Below are 20135 nucleotides of genomic sequence, written 5' to 3' on the forward strand. Positions count from 1 at the left end.
TCTCTGCATCACAGACTTGCTGTGCAGAGAAAAGAGGATGGTATTCCTGAAAATGTGAAAAGGGTGTGTTTTGGGAAGTCAGGAAGTTTACAGTTAATGAAGTAGGAACTCCCTCAAAACCTGTCAGTAATCTCCCAATTAAAAACAGTAAATCAAATCCAGGGGGTGGTACTGCAATATGTGAGTTGAAGTTATTCTATGAGATGTTTTCCCTACCAAGAGGGATGGCAGGGGAGGGATTGTCTTCAGTGTCCCCTGCATTTGCTTTTTTGTGTAATTACGGGAAATGCATTCAGTGTGCAAGGGTATCATTGCTGTCCTGCTGTTTTATCATTTCTTTATGAGATAATGTTGATTTCGGCAATGAAATGCAAATTTAGTTTTCAGTGCTCCTTTTTTTTCGATACAAAGGTTAAAATGTGTATTGTAGATAATAATGTTGCTGGTGTTTTTGAAGCAGCCTTTGTCAGCTAATTTTGGCAATACATGGTTTCAGATGCTGTTCAGTGCAACTGCATGAGTTTTATGTTGGCCTACACGAATTAATTTTAACCCACTATGCATGTTGTTACCATTTTGGCTGTAATTTGATCAAGTAATCATAAAACCTTGTACCAACAAAAAACATTCGGATGTGTCAAGAATATTCAATATATGGCATGCCTTCTGTGTCTCATGGCAAACTGAACATGCAATTATTGAAGTTGAGCCATCCTAACACTATAATCATAAAAGTATTCTAACACAGGGGGCTAACATAGGATTATGTGTTACTCCTAGGATTGCAGATGCTGACGGATTCTGTGTTTAGAGGGAATGTTTCTGTTTACTTATAAACAAATAGTTTGTACTGCTGCTGATAAAAGGGCTCAGGATTTTAACAAGTCCTGTTAAAATTAGCCCATGTGTAGATTATAAACAGTTCTTTTTACTGAATGCTGGGGCTCAGACAGCAATAAAACACATTCAAGAATGGAAGTAGTTTTCAGCTGGGACTCCAACAGCAGTAAAATACATGCAAGAATGGAAATAGTTTTCAGCTAGCAAGCAAATTCTAACATAACACAAAGGCCAGCACTGACGGAAGTTGTCTTTTTTATTGTTATCTCCTTAATTAATGTCGCTTTCCTGTGTAAACTGCTCACTATTGTGCAAAGAGAGGGTGTGTGTTAACTTTGGTGACACTGTGTTACTCCCATTAAGTAACATAGCATACAGGTTTTTTCAGCACGACTGTACTTTGGACTTTTTTCCCCCAAAAGGCATGAGCCAAATGACATTTCGCAACTAAAAACAAATCTCGTTTCTATTTTAGGTGGCGCAACAATAAATTTGCTGTCACAGTTAGTTTATATAGAAAAAGGAGTGTGAGTTTTTAATATATTTAGTATGAAACAGTGATAAGGTGGGGAGAGGGTTTTATGAAATGTTCTGTAGACAGTAACAGAAAACAGCTCTGAAAATGCTGAGTTGGAGTAATGAATGAATAATGTGTAAAGTTTATCAAAACTGAAAGAACTCCTGATGTGAAATGAAGCCTCCTAAGAAAATTCTGTTCTGTCGCTGTTTTGCTCTGCTGTTGTCGCATGTCACGCATGAATGAAAATGCTGCATTCTCTGGGGAGCAGTAAAGCTTCTGTGTAGGTTGTTTATTTCCTTAATCCCTCCTTCTTCGTGATTTTCAATGTCAGATATAAAATGGAAAGCCTGTAAATATAGTGATTATCATACTGATTATCACCTGCATCAGGGAACGCCCCGGCTGGCCGCTGTAACCCAAGCAGTCTCCACATGTTACAGCCACTTAGATTTTAACCTGACTACTTTATTAGAGACGTGAAGCTCAGTATGAGGTGCCCTAGGGCTGCACAGATGGGTTCTGCTTGTTTCCTGTTCTCACTGTTATTGTGAATAGATACTAAAAGGTTCTCATCGCTTTTATCTGGTTAATTTACTTTGAACTGTCCCTGGCAATCAGAGCCTGCCTCAGATTTCTCAGCATTTTGCGAACACCAAACTGCACAATCCAAATGTGTGTTTTGAGCTTCATTAGTTTTTTTTTACTGGAAGGGCCTTAATTTTTAAAGGGATCTAATTCTGAGAGAAGCTGGATTTTAGGAGACTGTAAGCACAATCCTTACTGAAATAAGCTGCTCAAGAGTCATTCTGAGGTTCAGTTGATAGAAGAAAATTAAGATTGCTGTTGTTCTTTGGCGTGTTCAGACACCCTTAGATTAGAGGTCAACTGCAGGAAAATCTGTGATTGTATGCTGGCTGCCATTATTCATGTAGCTGGGCAGCAGACCAGGCTAAAAGATGACGCTCTTACAGGAGAATCTGAAGACAAGATACTTTTTAACAAATGTGCAATCATTTATCCTTTCCTGTGGAAGGGCCAAGTCTTCCAAAACACATGTGCTATGCATGGGTACCCCAGTACAGAAAATTAAGATGAATTCTCTCCATCTCCCACACAAGAAAGCACCACTTCACTGGAACAGTTTTTATTTCATGTACTGGTGTCCAGTTTCCTGGCCACACAATAGTTCAACACAGATGTTAATGTCCTGCTGTATTGGGATTTTAAAGAAATCCCTTAGGACGGATCAGTATAACTTCCAATTTCAATTGCACGACCGAAAACCTGAGGTTAAAGAAGGTATTTGGCTACAAGAAGTAATTTTTAGTCCATTTTCTTATTCTCTTTCCCCCTTACTTATTACTCCCTTATTTCTCTTACTTTATTTTTTTTTTCTGTGTCACGGTCCCATTTGAGGCTTTCTTGATTGTGTTGCAGTTCATTGTGAGTGCATCACTTCAGAGTGGAAGCTTGCAGGCTCCTTTTTTCATACGAGCATAGGCTTTGTTAATCACATGCTGGTTTAGGAAAACACTGCATGATATCTTTGAACCTTACACTCCTTCTTGACAGCCAGGCTAGCAAATGTCATTGACTGTGTGATGTACAAGAAGGGATTCAATTGTAAGTAAATTGTCAAAGTGGCTAACCTTGCCCGCACCCAATTGTCAGGACCATGATTCAGTTTTTCTGTCAACATCAGCTAAGGGTAACCCGGTCAGCCTTATGTTTCTGCAGTAAAGCAGCCTGAGGAGTTGTGCTTTTCAGCTTATCACATTTTATTAACCTCAACTTACTGTTGTTATAATGAATTGTACCCACTTCAAATTCTTCTATTGCCCCCAAATTGACAGATCATGTAGGTCCACAACCGTGTATTTTCTGAAGCACTAAAACCTCTCCACAACACTGGACTGGTTTGGTACAGTAGTTATTTCTGTTTAGTTAGATCGACTCACCATTTTGGCTCAAGATTATCCCTCTATTAATATCACTTGGCAAAGATAATCTGGAAGAATGCAAGTTAAAACATAAAGACTTTGAGGGTTTTCTGCAATATTTCCAATGTTAAGATAGAACGTAAGTAAGGGAAAAACATTGCTATTATCTTCCATCCCCTTGCTTTTATTTCAAAACAAATTTTAATTGCATCAATTAATATAAATAAGACATGAGGACATTCTGATACCATGATGTTTCCTCTGTTCTTTCAGGAAAAGAACACAGTTAAATTGCTTAAAGCAGTGATTAAGACATCAGAATATTTTTAAATGTTCATCTGATTCTGTAGACCACAAGGGTCTGAACACATTTAGCGATCCTGTTTTTTTAATGCACTGTGGATGACAAATGATTTTTTTAAAAAGGCTTGGTAACATGTATCCCGTGAAGTGCCATATGTAAATGGAGAGATGATACAATTTCAATTAAAAATATGTCTGAAGGATGTTTCCTAGTTCAAGTCCTATCTCCAGAAGTAACTTTTCCTCGCTTGGAAAAAACATACTGTACCTTCTTTATTTGAACTTGTGAAATGTGTTGACATTGTGCTGTTGTTGGGCTTGAGGGAAGAGGGGGAAGCTTTTGGTGCTACTATCAGAATTGAACAACTGTATATGGCTATATTGAGATAATCGTGTAAAAGGAAAACTGCCTGAATGAGTTTCAGAATGTGTTATTTCTTCATTATCTAGCACTTTATAATTAACTGTTCTTTTTTTATTATTTCAGGAAGCTGCCACTTTTGCTAGAGAGCAAGGCTTTGAGGTGAGTTAACCCACAATTGCACACTAAACAGATCCTAAAGGTTTTTTTCTTGCTGATAATGAAGTTCTTTTGGACAATGATTGATGTGCTATTATACTCTCCAAGCCTCGCAGCGGTTGCCATGGAAACTTGGCAGTCGTCATGGTTTCTTTGTTCTGCCAGCTCAGTGTTATGACGCACTCTGCTAGGTCTGCACCCAACATCGCCTACAGATGTTATTTATTGAATTTTGAAAAGCCTCTTGGGAAGCCGAGAGGTTGGGCACGGTTTCAAGCTGCCTCTGCAGATATGGGACCTGTCAGTTTGTTCAGTTAAAAAGCTACCTCATTAGCTGCATTACACTCCAGAAGGATTCACTGCTAAAGCAGTGGTGAAGCAAGACTAAATAGTGAAATATAACACCGCTTAAATAACTTAAACCCTGCCATATGCGGATTATCATTATGCAAATGGATTTTAGAAAGGTTGTATATAAAATTGTTAGGTACTGGTTAATGTAAACCATGCTTCTACAAACAGCTGCTTATTAGAAAAGGTACTGTGGAAATTGTGTTTCAAAACATATTCAAGTTGGTGTTTTCCATCTGAACTCTAAAAATGTCTGATCCTCTGCTTTCTCGGAGTAAATACTATTGATTTTACAGTGATTTTCAGAGCTTTTGATTTCATCTTCTCGAGGTATTTATTTGACTGGTACCTCCCATTGGCTACATTCAGATAGCTTAATCTGGGGAGCCATCAGCTATTGGTCTCTAACACTGAATTCAAACAGGCAGGTTTTAAATACTATAATTAATGTGACAAGGCTTGTGCTAATTTTGCAGATAGTAAGTGATCTTACTGAAATCTAAATTGCAGAACTGAACACACATAAATCCTTTTACATGTTGTTTTTTTCGCTGGAACAAGACCCACTGTAAGTGATTTGTTTGCAGTGTAAAAGAATAGAGAGGAGTTTGACTGTTCAACACCCATTTTGCATAAATAATAGAAGCCGCGCAATTCAAACCACATCACTTTGAGAGTGTGCCACTTCTGCGTGTGGTTGGTTGCATATAAAAAAAGAGGGAAAGACTGACAGCTTTTGTTCTACAATTTAGATTTCTTTAGAACCATACACCAGCAGGTACATCAATGCCATCACTGTTTTACCTATTAAAACTGTGGGCTGTCCCATTTCATTTTATGTTTCCCAAATTCACATGGCTGCTTTGTAGAAATCAAGACTTTTTATCACTGTCAATTTTCATTTGTATAATCTGTATTGTTAAGCATAAAAATACACTTTGAGTTTATGCTAACGAATGAATTTCACAGATGCCTCCAAAATATGAAGCATAAGAAATTATTGGTACCCTCTGGTAGCTAGACAATAAAAGGAAAGGAAGTAGTGTATTAAGTCTACCCATTCTATATTTTTATTGCCCCCTTGAGCTAAAGACTTTGAATGTGCCTGGTTTAAATTCAGCTTTAGTGACAAACTGCTTTTGCTGGTGTCTGCTAACTACCATCATATTAACCTTTCCATTAGTGCTTGCTTAGAGATTTTAGCACAGTTCCTCCTGAACATCCTAAATCTGCCACATTTGATTACAGCATATCAGTAAAGTGCACAATGATTATGATCTTATCTCTTATTACTCCCTTGCTTGGCAACGACTCACATGTCAAGTTTACTGACAGAGATGAGTAAAACTTGATAAGTGTCCACAGTTTTGTTTTCTTATTGTGCTGTGGAGGCAAAAAAAAAAAAAAAAATCACGCTGATAATAAAGTATCTTATGAAAAACCCAAAGAGCTTCAATTAGCCTTTCAATTAAAACCAAGAAAAATTTTCAGCAACTCTCAGAAGCTTGATTTTTATATTGGGAATAGAAAACTGGTAAAGCATGGCAAATTAAGGGAAAGGACTTGATTGACCAGGACAAAAATCAAGAGGATGTTTATCATAGAAGTGATTAAAAGTTGCTGGTGGCTTCATTTGAATTGCCATCTGGAAAGACTTTTATTTTTTAATCAGAAATCTTTTAGCATAGAGAATCAGTTGGTGACTAGCTTCTTTTGGTTGGTCGGTTGGTTTTTTTTTTGTGGGTTTTTTTGTTCTACCTCACAGTAATTTCAACAGTTTTGTGTGCTAAATTCATCTTTTACACATGGAATGAGTTAAACGTATCTGAAATAGTTTTTGAAAAAAAGAGAAGTAACTATTAAGAGAACTTCAGGAAAATATACACCTTTTCTGAAGAAATGAAATCTTGTTATAGGTAGGAGAAAACACCTTCATGACACAAATCTGTTTTTTTCTTTGTAAGAGAAATTCCATTCAAAGGAATTGTAATTTTTATGCTTCATCATTCCCACAGTTAGTTTTCCATTGTATTTTGCTGAAATACAAGATATTTCTGTAAAATCAATCACAGTATTTGAAGACCATTATTTCCTTCACTTTATACCCTGACTAACACTTACCTGTAATTATCAAAACTAGAACATTACTTCTGATATTGTCTCTTCCTAGAGAGCATCACTGTGGGGTTGGGGTTTTTTTGTTAATTTCATGTTCTGTGACATTTTAAGACTATATATATACAGTATAGCAACATTTCTAATAAATTTCAAATTACAAAGGTTTATGAGGTTTTGCTTTTACAAAAAGATAGCTTCCTGTTTACCTATGTAGAAATTAGGAAAACAAAATACTACTTTAAACATAAAATTTAGGGTTCAGTTCTGTCCGTCAACCCAAGTAAACTGAAATGAATGGGACAGTCAATATCTAAGAGGTTAGTAGCAGCTGCCATGTAAAATAACTTTTCTTGTTAGAGGTCTCCTGCAAGTACATATTCTTTGGGGAACCATATTAGAGAGAGTTTTGTTACCCTGGACCAGATTTAGGTCTTCAAGTTAACGAGGTACACTGCACAAGTCCACTGTTTTCCATGGATTTATGCCTGTTTAGGTCAGGGCTATGGCAGTCCCTGCTATTGGGTATCTATTCAGAGGCAGGAATCAGAAGACACAGTTTGATAGCAGTTCTAAGTGGATGCAGTTTTCCACATGCCTTTGTCTGATCCTGGGATATCTGATATGCTTTCTTCACATACATATATCCCACTTACTTGCTGGAATGAGTGCCACATGTGAGGTTTTTCAGGTGCAGCATCAACAGGCAAATCATGCTTTAGTGAGATTTGTGTGTCAGCTTTGTTAAATCAGATTTAAGTATATAACTGGGTGTGTGGGAGTATCCTGTGAATTCAGGGCATGTATAGAGGCTTAAGGACCACTATGCCATGTCTGTAGGGACAGGACGTGTAAGAAAGACTCAGTAACTGGGCAGGTACAAGTCACTGCTAAATAAATATTATAGATTTCAGCTATTTATTCTGAACAGAAATAGGAGATGACGACATTTCATGATGTTTGCCTGACAGGGAAATAAGGGGCATAGTACCTCTGCAGTCTTAAGCTGTAAATATTCACATATTGTAAAATGTCACAGCTGTACCTTCAAAAAAAGAACTGTGCAAAAGTTAAAGCCTCCTCAACACTGATATTGCGGCTCTATTTTATTCTCTTACTTTGAAAAAAAACTAGTATAGGAAGTAATTTTGGCTAAAATTTGGTTAAAAGTTAATTTTCACAGAAGACACTATTCAGTTACTTCTAAAGTCTGCACAATTGGACAGAAGTCTCCGAACCACTCTGTCTTAAAATTTCTGCTTTTTTTAAAAAAATTACATTTTTGCCCTAAATACTCTCCTTCTACTGTTACATGCTTATTATATATATTTAATTCTTCCTGAAAACATATATGCTTTTTACTTTCTTTCCCTGTCTACTTTATTTCATCTTTACCATCATTCTTCACTAATCTCTTTCCTCGGGGTCCTCTTTTCTTCATCTAAATTAATCTTTATTCTTCCTTAAGCTGAAGAAACCATCTCTTGGTCATGCCATTTTCTCCTATTATAACTTCATAGTTTTCCTTTTAAAATTCATCGTGCATGTAAATACATTTTATAAATATCTTCAAGCTCTTTGATTTCTGTGCCTGCTTTACTCCACTGAAAATGTGCCTAATAAAGTCACTAGTAGCCACTTCCTACTAAAAAAAACTAAACACCTCTTCCCAGTTTCCTTTGATCTTCATGATGCTATTTTGCAGTTTCTAGTTTGTAGATCTCTTAATTACCAAGGCCTGAAGTAGTTCAGAATTGAGGTTAGCCTTCGTATGGTAATCCTTTGGTAAGCCCATGTATTACCAAACTGGAGGGCTATATTCTTCATCCGTTCCATATTCAACAGCTTGTGCCACCAGCTGATATCTGCTGTTCATAAACCTCTTAAAAAACAGAAGAGCAGCGATTTCAATTTTTTTCTCTGGCATCTTCAAGAGACTCATTGCCTTCTAAGAATTAGTGGTAAGGTAGCCACTGTTACTGTCCCCAGTTCTTCTCTTCTCTGGTAACAGACATTACCTTCTAAAAGTTATACTAACTATCTAAGCAGGAGGAAGGAAGAAATAACACAAGTGAGAGTATCATAGATAGAAATTAAAAGCATGAGAGAATTTTAAAAAGAGGTGAAGAGACCAATAAGTAAAGGGAAACTATTTTCATGTTTACCAAATGTGTATAAATCAATGGGTTCACTGACTATCCAGGTTAGGGAAGAAATTAGAGGGAGACTAAAAGTGTTGCAGAAGAGGTAGATAATTTTCACATAAAGGGGTGCTGGTAAATATATAACCCAGGCATATTCTCTGTCTGTAATAGCAATAGTGTTAAAAAATGAGTTTGGATGCATAACGAACAGTACACAAAGCAATACAGAAAGTATTATTATGTTTTCCTATATTCAAGGCTAGGCCCTCACCAAGTTTCACTACAGTTCCTTCTACAAAGAGGAAACTGGGGAAAAATACAGTGTTATTTAACACAGATATGAACAAAGTGGGACACAGTAAATAGCACAGAGAATAATTAGTCATACATACTCCTTTCCTAATGTTAGAAAAATAAAAGAAAAAAAGAGAAGAAATATATAAATTACGGCAAGAAATAGATTACATATACCAAAGTTAATTTGTAGAACTGACTGACTTGAGATAAATCTGAGAATGGAAGCTTCCCATATAGCGTTATAAAGGGTTTTGATGCTAATACAAATAACAGAAATACCTATTATAGATCAGATTGAAAACTAAGTCAATTAGAAATTGAAACCCTTGTGTTTCAGATCATAGGGCAAGTGTGAGAATAGAAATTCTAATATTCCAATGACAAGTGGTGTTGTTAAGAGTTTGCTGCATTAATTTAAACATTCCCAACTTGTTGGTGTCTAAGACACTGGATGAATGAGAGGTTTGGTTCAGTCTGCCAGGTTCTCTGTTTGCAGCTGCATGCACAGTGGAGTACAACATCCTGTTAAAGCAAAGATTTCTGAAACTTTTGCAGCTGAGCCTTCCTTCAGAAAATTGGTCATGTTCTGTGCCCCACTGAATATACCTTTTGCCCTTTGCTTCCCTGCATCTCAATTATGCAACCAGCTAGTGAGAGCTGGGCTGCACACCCTCTCAGTGCTACAGTGGACAGTTTGCTTGATGGGACCAGTTACTGTAGGGAAGTTAGAGAAAGTATTTGTAAGCCTGCTGAAGTCAAAGGTATTATAATAATATAAAACCTGGCTAAATTGGATGAAAATCAGGCTTAGAGTTTATCCAAAGTATTCTCTTACCAATTTTATTTTTAATTTTATGATAGGTATGGTTAGAATCCAGTCAGCAGCAAAGAAACCCACTAATTGCTCATTAGGAAATGCTCTGTAATTCCTTTGTTAGCTTTGCAGTCTTGCAGTGGTTGGAATAGCTGAACTATCATTATCAAGATTAAAAACAATGGTCTCTTAGTACTACATAAACCCTTTGGAGAATGAAGTATTCCTCCTTTTAAAAATCTTCCTCTACTGACAGTAAAGTCTATTTTATACCTAGCTGTAAGAAAATAAGTCTTTGATCTGCTAATAAAGTTCTCACCACTCCAGAATGCTGTAACAAGAATTTTCTTTCTCTCTCTTAATAGACTGAAGACATTAAAGAGATAGCCCGGAAGACACAAGCCCTGCCAAAGGTGAACACTAAAAGGCAGCGAATCGTAGTCTTTACCCAGGGCAAAGAGGACACTATATTGGCTACAGGTATATTTTTCAAATCTCCACAGTAAATATTCTGGCTAATCAATTACAAGTTGTGGTTATACAAATTTTAAATGGTAGTTAGAATGTTTGCCTTCTGATGTTACTCCACCTTTCTCGTCTTTTATGCTTTTAATTGTTTCAAGAGTCTGAATTTAAGAAGTTATTATTTCACCAGAGTGCCTGAGAATTTAGTTATGAACATTTTTATAACATGGATTTAAAATATTGATCCAGTTGGTTTTACTCAGATTTTTATGACTTGAGATTTTATCTGTGTAGCCATCTTTGCTGCAAACAAGAATACACTGTGCCTGCTGAGAACAGCTGTGCAACAGTGTAGTATATTTAAACATTTGCAAAGAGGAGGAAGTGAAATCCAGTACTAAGTGAATTTCCAGGCTTTTTTTGCTTTGAGCAGAAAGTCTCACTTTAGCTTTTCTCAGCCGTCTGCTCTTCAATTCTCAAAGGAGTATGTGGGGAAAAAGGTGTTCTAGCAGGGATACAAGCAGTTTCTGCTGTCTAAGTTGATGATGTACGACGCACAGATTTAAGCATTATAAACATGACTGCCTACCTTTTGACAGTCTTTTTAATTCTGTCCACCTATGCTTCTAGACTAAATAAAGCTATTAAAAACATGTGCTGTGGCGAGCCATTTTAGTAGTTCATTCCTTCACAAGGTAAGTTATTAGTCTGGGCTGAATTCCTCCTTTGGAAATCAAGTGAAGTAGAGGAAGCTTTGCACCTGAGGGACTGCTGCTAACTCATACGATATTTGCCTCAAAATCAGAATTGGCTTCAGACTGTGGCTTCAGGGCTAGGCACTAAGCAGGTATGTCACTGCTATATAGATCATTCCTAGCAGCAGTTTGAATTATTTCTCCAATAGTTTGCTGCTTCCCCTATTTTGTTAGCTACAAATGGTTTTAAACGAAATAGAAACCAGTCACTGAGAGTTGGGTATGTGTATCTCACTGAATGATGATGGAAGTGCTCCTTCCAGAAAGTTACAGTGTAATGTGAATGGCCCATGTGGAGGCACTCCACTTGAGTATTTTACAGTTGACTGAAAAATAGCAGTATAAAAATGTTTTTATCCATGAGCAAGTAATAATGTAGTAAACCTAAACCTTATATGTAACCCTCCTGTGCTCTTATTTAATTTTCACTGAGTACTTTTTTTATTCTTCAAACTGGAGTTGTTAACAAATCCATTAATCCCTCCTTTGATATTTTTACAACTGGGAGCTTATTTGGGGACTGACACTTGCTAATCTTAGCTGTTTGTTCGCTATGAAATGAACTTAAATTAGAGAATGCACTTTATATGCGTGATAAATGTGAGATGGATGGAGACTGTGTGCAATGGTGTCAGCTACAAAAGCAAACATGATAAATGTTAAGGCAGTTTTGAGCCGTGGGATAAGCTATTCAGTGCACAAGCATAGCTGAATCTCTTTGCTATGTTGTTATTCATGGCAGCCAAATAAATGTCAATAATAAAAGAGAATTAAAGATTTTCATTTCCCAGAGGCAGTCTTCTAATACAGCTTGATCTTTCATTTCATTTGTAATTCGTTCTCATGTCAGGATGCAATCATTCGCCAGGCTCTGTGTGTCATGTTAAGTCATTTAATAATGATTAAGAACATAAAAATGTTTGGCCTGTGGGGCAATTCTCAAAAGAGATACCAATTTGTTATTGTTTTCCCCCTTTTCCCTTCCTTTGGTATGGACCATCTTTTTCCCACCTCCTCACATTAAAGTAATAATGGAAGAAGGAAAATATGTCCCTTAATTTAACGTATGATGATACCAGAGAATGGCATAGAGTGCTGCTAACACACTTCTTTCAGAACTAACTAGGTCTAGGTTTCAAACCCACAGTGGAAAGTATAAAAGTTTCTAAATGATCTTTAAAATAATTACTGCATTTAGGAGTTACCCGTATAAAATTATTTTCTTTTTTCTAATGCACAGGAGTATGACTTTTGAAAAAGGGTGTGTGTATTTGTTTATCTTGCCTTTCTGAGGGAACGGTAAAGTCTCAAAGAGCTTGTGCCTAGATAAAAATAGTATTTGCAAAGTCAGCTATGGATTTGGGTATGCTTGTTCTTACCTTCTGCTTTATATTTTGTCCAGGTTAATAATAAGAACAACGACGTGTTTTTATGTTAACGTATTTATGCAGAGAGACCTCAACAGATTGTAGAGAGACCTTGACAAATTAGAGAAATGGGCAATCACCAACCATATGAAGTTTAACAAGGGCAAGTGCTGGATTCTGTACCTGGGATGGGGCAACCCTGGCTGTGTGTACAGACTGGGGAAGGAGAGACTGGAGAGAAGCGCTGTGGAAAGGGCCCTGGGGGTCCTGGCCAGTGGCAAGGTAGATATGAGTCAGGAGTGCCCTGGCAACCAGGAGGGCCAAGCGTGTCTGGCTTGGATGAGGCTGCACCCTGTGAAGAGACGCAGCCGGATGGCCACCCCCATCCTTCTTTCCTTTCTCCCTGGTCCCATGCATGGTAAAATGAGACAGGCAGCACAGAGGCTGTGAGGACATCCTTAAGAGAGCTCTGTTTGCTCTGTCAAAGGCTCTGTTAAGGATGTTCCAAGACAAGGCAGCCATGGGGCTGGGTTGCGAGAGGAGAGTGCACCTCTTTGAAGAGTTATGTGTAGGTTGAATGAGGATCAGGTTATGGAAATAATGAGGGGATACACTTGGATACCATTCTGGCTGGAAGGAGAGGAAATAAAATGGATAAAAAGGGTTGTTGCAGATTGCCAGGCTATTCATGAAGGGGCACAGAATGATACATGCTGAAAATTTGACGTGGACTTTCTAGGGCAGGGTAGAGGTGTGTGTGATATGAAGAAGGCCAGATACAGCTGGTCATCACATGTGGAGAGGACTGTGGCAACTGGACATGCCAGAGAATGGAAGTATCAACAGGTATTTGAGGAGCAGAGCATAGGGCAGAAAGGCACAGCTTATTACCGAAAGAAAAGATTGACCAAACAGATTGGAGAATATAGTTCTTGCAGATGAGATAGAGAGAACTTAGACTGAGACAGCTGAAAAAAAATCTTCCTCCAAAAATCTGGCCTAGCCATACTGCAAAGATTTTAGTCCTCTCATGAATTGCCGCAATTTATACAACATTGTTTTAATGGCAGCCTAAAACACTGGTGGCTCACCTCAAGCAGACCACAAGCTGTAGGCAGTCAGGTATGGATTGACAGGCAGCTTAGAGGTCCATACAGCTGGAGCAGATAATGGAAACAGTGAGAAGCAAAAACTGCATCAGCAGGCTCAGTCTAAGCCACTCCCATTTGTCAGTCCACTTTCTTTGGCTGTCGGAATTATTTGTGTTTTCAGAGGAAAAATTTCTCTGTCTTTATCATGAAGCGCATTGGGTCTTTCTGCTGTCTGTTCGTATCTGCTCCATCACAGTACTCCAGCCCCAAGGCCCCTTTTCTCTCTCCTCCCTTCCTGTTCTCTGTCAGTAGGAATAATTGCAAGGAAGAGGCAAGCTCAAATTCAAGCTGAGTGTGATCAGTGTGTTTTAGAGGGAAGGAAAGGAGTGTTTAGGATTGGCATATAGGAGCTGTGGCAGATGAAGTGTTGACTAAATGAACTGTCACTTTCTAATAAGACTCTACTGAGCACAAGCAAATTCTTGTGGTGTGAGGTTTTCCTCTCCATGTCCTAGAATCATAGAATGGTTTAGGTTGGAAGGAACCTTTAAAGGTCATCTAGTCCTACCCCCCACAATGAGAAAGGACATCTTCAACTAGAACAAGTTGCTCAAAGCCCTGTCCAGCCTGACATTGAACATTTCTAGGGATGGGAATTACCTGCAGCCTCTCTGGGAAACCAGAGGTGCATTTTTTGGTGATGTCAAATTTTATCTTTTTACTGAAAAACTTGAAGGTGTTGGACCTTCTCAGTGACTTAAGAAGAGTACAGACAAAACCATTGTAATGTTCTCTAGCATTGGTCCCCAACATGACTGAATTTTGATAAAACTCTCTTGGAAAAAACAGCCTGTGAGAGGCACCTGTGACAAAACCTTGCAGCACAGAGGATTATGCTTTGGAAAGGGACTGGTAACTGAAAATGGGATCTGTGGACTTGCTCAAAAAAAATGGGATCTATGGACTTGTTTATTTGAGGAACAGTTAATTTCTTGTGTGGATGCTCCTCATCCATCCTGGGAATTACTTGGCTGTCAAGACTCTGTTCCCACTACCACAGCTTTGTCCATGGTATCCCTCTTACCAGGCCTGAGATTTCTGAGTTTTGAGGTTTGACTAAGCTTATAAGATACATTTCAAGATTTTTGCTGTAACCACAAGTACATAAGCAGAGAGAGCAGGGGAAGTTAATGAACACATGCAGTCTCCTGATTTCAGCAGCTGGAGCTTTTAAGAAATGCACCAAAAATCATAAGCTGTGGCAGGAACATGTATGTGATATCTATACATGTGCTCTAATGTTTGTCAGGATCAAATGCTGTGAAAGCCATCCCTTTTACAGAGTTGCTCATAACAGTTTTAAACAAATTACTTCTAGTCAGATACATTTTATGACTGGTCTTGGCCCAAAGGGAAATCTTTAGAAAGTCTTTGCAAAATCAGTTCAGCAATGGAAAATGCTTTTATATTGAAATATTTGCATAATTCAAGAACAGCTGAAGCTACAAACTTTTAACTTGGCTTGTTTTATAGCTTTAATAGAGGAAAGAAAAACAATCCAAATTCAAAGAAAATCGGTTCAGCATTTTTCAAGTTATGAATGATGAAATCTGGCATGTTCAGGGGTGAACATAGAATTTTCCATTCGTTTTTCCCCCTGATGTTTGCAGGACCACCTCTATTTAAGGGCATGTTTGTAATAACCTCATTTGCCAGAATATGGCAGTAAAAATGGATTTTTCTAAGGATTCAAGCATTAAAGCCAGCTCAGGTCAGGCTTACTAACCACTTAAATCTTCATTTTTTGGGACATATTACTTGAGATATTTCAGGGAATCTATTAGCAGTGCTGGCAAATGTGGTAAAAGGAGAGAGGTTCATCTTAAAATTTTTTTAGTGCACCTACCACATAGTGCATACAGAAATAGTTTTGTAGATTTCTGTGTTGTTGTTGTTTTATCCAGTCCATAAATTAAACAGCCTGTGCAGTGTAGCCAAGTTAATATGTCACAATAAAATTGCAATGTCACCAAATTTTAGAGTCTGCCTTCTAAGCTTTTGATGTTGAAGAAATTCTAGGCGTTTGCCGCTACATGTTATCTGAAACAGAAAACTGAGATAAATGGCTGTTGGTGTCACCCAGTACAACCATTGTTATGGTAATAGATGCAGATATGTTCATAAATCAAAAGTTTCTATGTTTGAATGGAACTATAACCTAATCTAAATTAAAATAATGACAAATAATAGTATGTTTTCTGAATTATGAAACTCCTTTTACTTTGTAAGGCTATGTTAGATCTGAAGTATTTTAGGAGATTTTTTTAAACCATTTGTTTAAGAAGGGTTATCACAATTGTGGAAGTGAGAGATTTGAAGAGCCATTCTTAAATGATAATAGCATGATGGTGTATGCTTTTTGAAGGGAATAGAGAGGGCTGATGTTCAAGCATATAGCTCACTCTAAACAGAGGTCAGTAGGTTTTCTTTGTCAGGTTGTGCTGCAATCACAGACCAATGTGTTACCTTGTAAGCCTATCTGTAAAACATAGAAGTATTTAATACTATTGACACTGCTGACATTTTATGGTGGGTCTATTTGCAGCTCCTCTTCTGTAAGTTACTGAGTATAATGTGTTCTTCTCTAAGAAGCAAGAAAAGGTGTTATTTTTTCCTTGCTTACAGCTTTCACACTTGGCCTTCCAGACAGGAAAACCTTGACTAGTGCTTTTTTTTATCAGCTAGGCTTCCTGTGCATTTATACAAACCAGAGAAGTACCTTGGACACAGGGAAACAGTAGCTGAGTTTTATTACCATGTGCTCTCTTTTTCACACCATTACCCACTTTCGCTCTTCCCTATCCCTTTATATTCAAAATAGAAAGAAATGTTTCAAAAACAAAAGTGGATTTAAAAAAAAAGGAAATTTCAATCTCCTAGTGGCTTAACAAGTGAGCCAGAAAGCCCAAAAGAATCAGTTTATTTGTGTCTTAGGAAATAATAAAATCTAAATTAATAATTAACATTTGTTGATAGGGATTAATGAAAAGCAAAGCTGGTAATACCTTTTTGTAACTGAGACCATTCATGCTTTTATGTTGTGTGGGAGTGGAAGACTGAGAGTTTTATTAGACAGGTGAAACACGTTATTAAAACCTAAATTCCTGGATACAGGTACCTGTATCCAGGACTGGACTTAAAAGTGTATCAACTGTTGCATCTCAAAGAATGTGTATCCACATATGTATATAGGCACATCTTTGTGTTTCAGTAATTTCATATTGATTTAAGAAAAGGATGTCTTCTCTAGTCTGTTGTGTCAATACACCAATTTAGCCCAGAAATTGAGAGTGAAGATGGGAAATCCCTTTTTCATGTACAATCACTAGAAGTAAGGAATATCGAACCTAACTCAAATTTCAGGTGCTACAATCAAATTATATTCTGGCATCCTGAGGAAAAATTACTCCTTTAAGGTGTGGAAAAAAATGCATGTTTGTTAAAGGACAATAAATATGGACCCCTACTCCATTCTTTGGAACTAGGCTGTATTTATTCTTTCACAGAAGAATTTCTGTATTTTGTTTCTCAGACACAGATACATAGATTTAGGAATTCAGTTTTTATACTGTAATTCTAAAAAGGATTCTTGGAGACGTAACTATTAGTAGACAAATCCACTGCTTAGGTAGTAGAAATTATATGATATTGGAGTGGCAATAGAGAGTGAAAGAGTAGAAGCAGGACTGAGGCAGACCAAAGATCTGTCTCTAATGTGATGTTTGCAACAGTGTACAGCAGTGGATACTTGTAAAAGAGGATGAAACCAGAGCAAATCTAGAGTAATAGTTCCATGTTACACTCCAGCAAAATGTAGCTTAGAGATTTGTGAACTGGAGATGTTGTCTTTGTGCTTAATAGGCCAAAATGGGATTTTGTTATACATAATGTCTCGTGATAATGAGTGTCACGGAGTCTGTGTTATTTAAAGAAATACATCCCCTTACTTGTTTGGATTCAGTCACTTTAGAGTGTTGCTGGCTGTCTCCAACTGCTTATGGCCAGCCCATAATCATTTCATGTACAATGTTTTTTTACTTTTGATTTTGAAGAACTCCTGCTTACCTCCCCTGCACAATTCTTTTTTCCAGACTCTTTTTGTATTCTGTTTACTTGTTCTGTGTTTGATCCATAATTCTGACACTCTGAGCCACCCTTCACTGCATCTTTTTTCAGGTCTGCTTAGTCTTTGTGAATGGGGGGCCAAAATGTTCAACTTTTAGGTTCCTGAGGAATTTATAAAGTGGTTTAATTTTGTTGTTTCCTTTGTTCTGTATTCCTCTCTTAATAATTCCTAACTGTTTACTTGCTTTTATGGCTGCCACTTATGATTGATCTGACATTTTCATAGAATTATCTGTTGTAACTTCAAATTTTCTTTATGGTGTGGTAATTTGTGGTTTAGAGCCCATCATTGTGTATTAAAGCTAGATTGTTTTTTAAATGGGCACCTTTTTTACATTGATTGACAAAGAATTTTATAACCCATTAGTCTTGGAAACTTTTGCCATTCTTCACACTCAACTTTTGTTTTTACTATCCCAAATGAATCTAAATATCTCACAAGAAAATGGTGCCTGCTGCACTGGAGAGCTCCCTCAGAAGTGGTGTAAGCCAGGAGATGCTACCCCAGAGCAGGTACACAGAGCTAACATTGAAACTGGACTTAGGCAGGGGGATATTGTTAGGACCAGCTCTTTAACTACTGGAGACCTGTCTTGCTTGACTCTGGAGGGCAAAACTGAATGAATTAAATCCCAAATAGACATTCTTGTTCTGAAAAGAAAGTACCTCTACCCTGCTGTGCTGCTTTTTTTTTTTTTTTTTTTTTTTTTTTTTTTTTTTTTTTTTTTAAGAAATGAGGCCTTCCCTTTGATATTATTCCTCAATTAGAGCACCCACACAGAATTAATTAATCATAAATTTCTGGTGTCTCCTGTAATGGCTGTAATACTTAAAAACTGGTATCATTTTACTTGCAACCTGAGTGAGTTGTGAGGTATTTGTTCAGAAAATGTTACATCAGTACATTATTATTCTGTTGGCTCAAACCATGAAGCAACAGAACTGCCTACCACAAATCCCGAGAAGAGAGAATGGTAGTAGTTAAACCTTGTGGTTGCCAAAGCAGGCCCCTACTCTGCTGAGCAGTCATGGAAGGAACGAGGGCTCACCTTACCACATTCTGTGGTTATGTGGTCCTCAGAGCACAAGATTCTGAGACTTGGGTCCATGGCAGTTTTAAACTGAGAATAAAATCAGAAGTCGATGGCTCCTCCTAGGACACACATTTCCATTCCCTACTTCTCCTCCCACCCTGTCAGCACTTCTCCACCCACATGGGGCAGTTTGTCAGTCTGCACACACTGACAGAAATCTGCCTGGTGAGGTGTTGAGCACTCTGGGCCAGCCCCTCGCAGTGCCCAGGCGAGTGCTGGTGCCAGCATGGGAGGAGAGCGCGCAGCATTTGCCGCGGAGGGAGGCAAGGGTGAGGCTCCATATCTGCAAACTGGCTGAAGCTGCTCTGGAGCCTCCCTTTGAGGCATAAAACATGGTGTTTTGTTTTGAGCTTCCATCAAGCAACAACAACTCTAGTTCCAAAGTGGGAATAGAAGTAGCTTCAACATTGGCTGATTGTACTGTAGAATGATGTCTGAAAAGCAAAGAGCAGAGAACTAGGGGACAGAGCCACAGATATACTGTCAGAAGGGAAACAAACTCTTTATGGTCTCATATGCTGAAAACTATTATAGAACTCAGCTAAAAGAATGGTGAAACAGCAGAATCAGTAATTGAGAAGCACTGGAAGTGTATCAGACTTCCAAATTTAAATTGTGCTTTTCACATATACATGTAATTGATGCAACTTTATCAAGGTTATCCCTGTTTTCCGAAAATGACACCTACCTACCTACCCACCCGTCTCCATGTACACCAAACAGGGAATTCTGGTGACTTTTCAATCTTTCAGCAGCTGTTTCTACATCTGCAGTGTTATGTCAGTCTAAATACATGTTTCTGAGTTTTTGAAAAAACTGAAGAAAATCCAAATCTATTTCATAGGAAATACCTAGACACTTCTACTTAAATTTATGCTTTAAGTTTAAAGTTCATCATTGTCCTTTTATGTGCTTTCATTTAATGTTCCTGAAATACTCAGTATTGAACACTAGCCATTTCTCCTTAAAAACATATGCTTTAGTGAGTCAAAATCTGAAACCTGTGCTTTAAGGGTTTACAGTGTATACACTTCTCACCTCCCAACATTTAGGGTTGAATCATACTAACAGGATGTCTGATTTATTAAATTAATCCAATAGTATTTTTTTACCAGTAATTTTTGAGAAATAGATTTTCTCTCTATCCTAATTTGGTGTGATGATTTTTTTTCATTGTAAGAAATTAAATGTATGGCTTGTTCAGCAGGTTTCATAATAGATCAATCATTTGTTGGGTTAACTTCTTTTTTCCTGTGAAGATGTGGGAAGATCAATGTCTGTAGTGCCCTAGGTCAGGATCAATAGTTTTAATAAAACTTCCTTTTTTTGTTGTT

General features: G+C 37.6%; 1 protein-coding gene across 2 annotated transcripts in view; it reads left to right on the top strand.

The window, feature by feature from the left end:
• The window catches only part of ADK (adenosine kinase), a 274629-nt gene that overhangs the window by 222972 nt on the left and 31522 nt on the right, over nucleotides 1-20135 (top strand). For both annotated transcript variants that reach the window (XM_048311027.1, XM_048311028.1), the window contains exons 8-9: nucleotides 4091-4126; nucleotides 10210-10324. In XM_048311027.1, coding sequence (XP_048166984.1) covers nucleotides 4091-4126; nucleotides 10210-10324 — 151 coding nt within the window. The remainder of the gene's footprint in view (nucleotides 1-4090; nucleotides 4127-10209; nucleotides 10325-20135) is intronic.

This window comes from Corvus hawaiiensis, chromosome 8, assembly GCF_020740725.1.
Source record: "Corvus hawaiiensis isolate bCorHaw1 chromosome 8, bCorHaw1.pri.cur, whole genome shotgun sequence".
Classification (NCBI taxonomy): domain Eukaryota; kingdom Metazoa; phylum Chordata; class Aves; order Passeriformes; family Corvidae; genus Corvus; species Corvus hawaiiensis.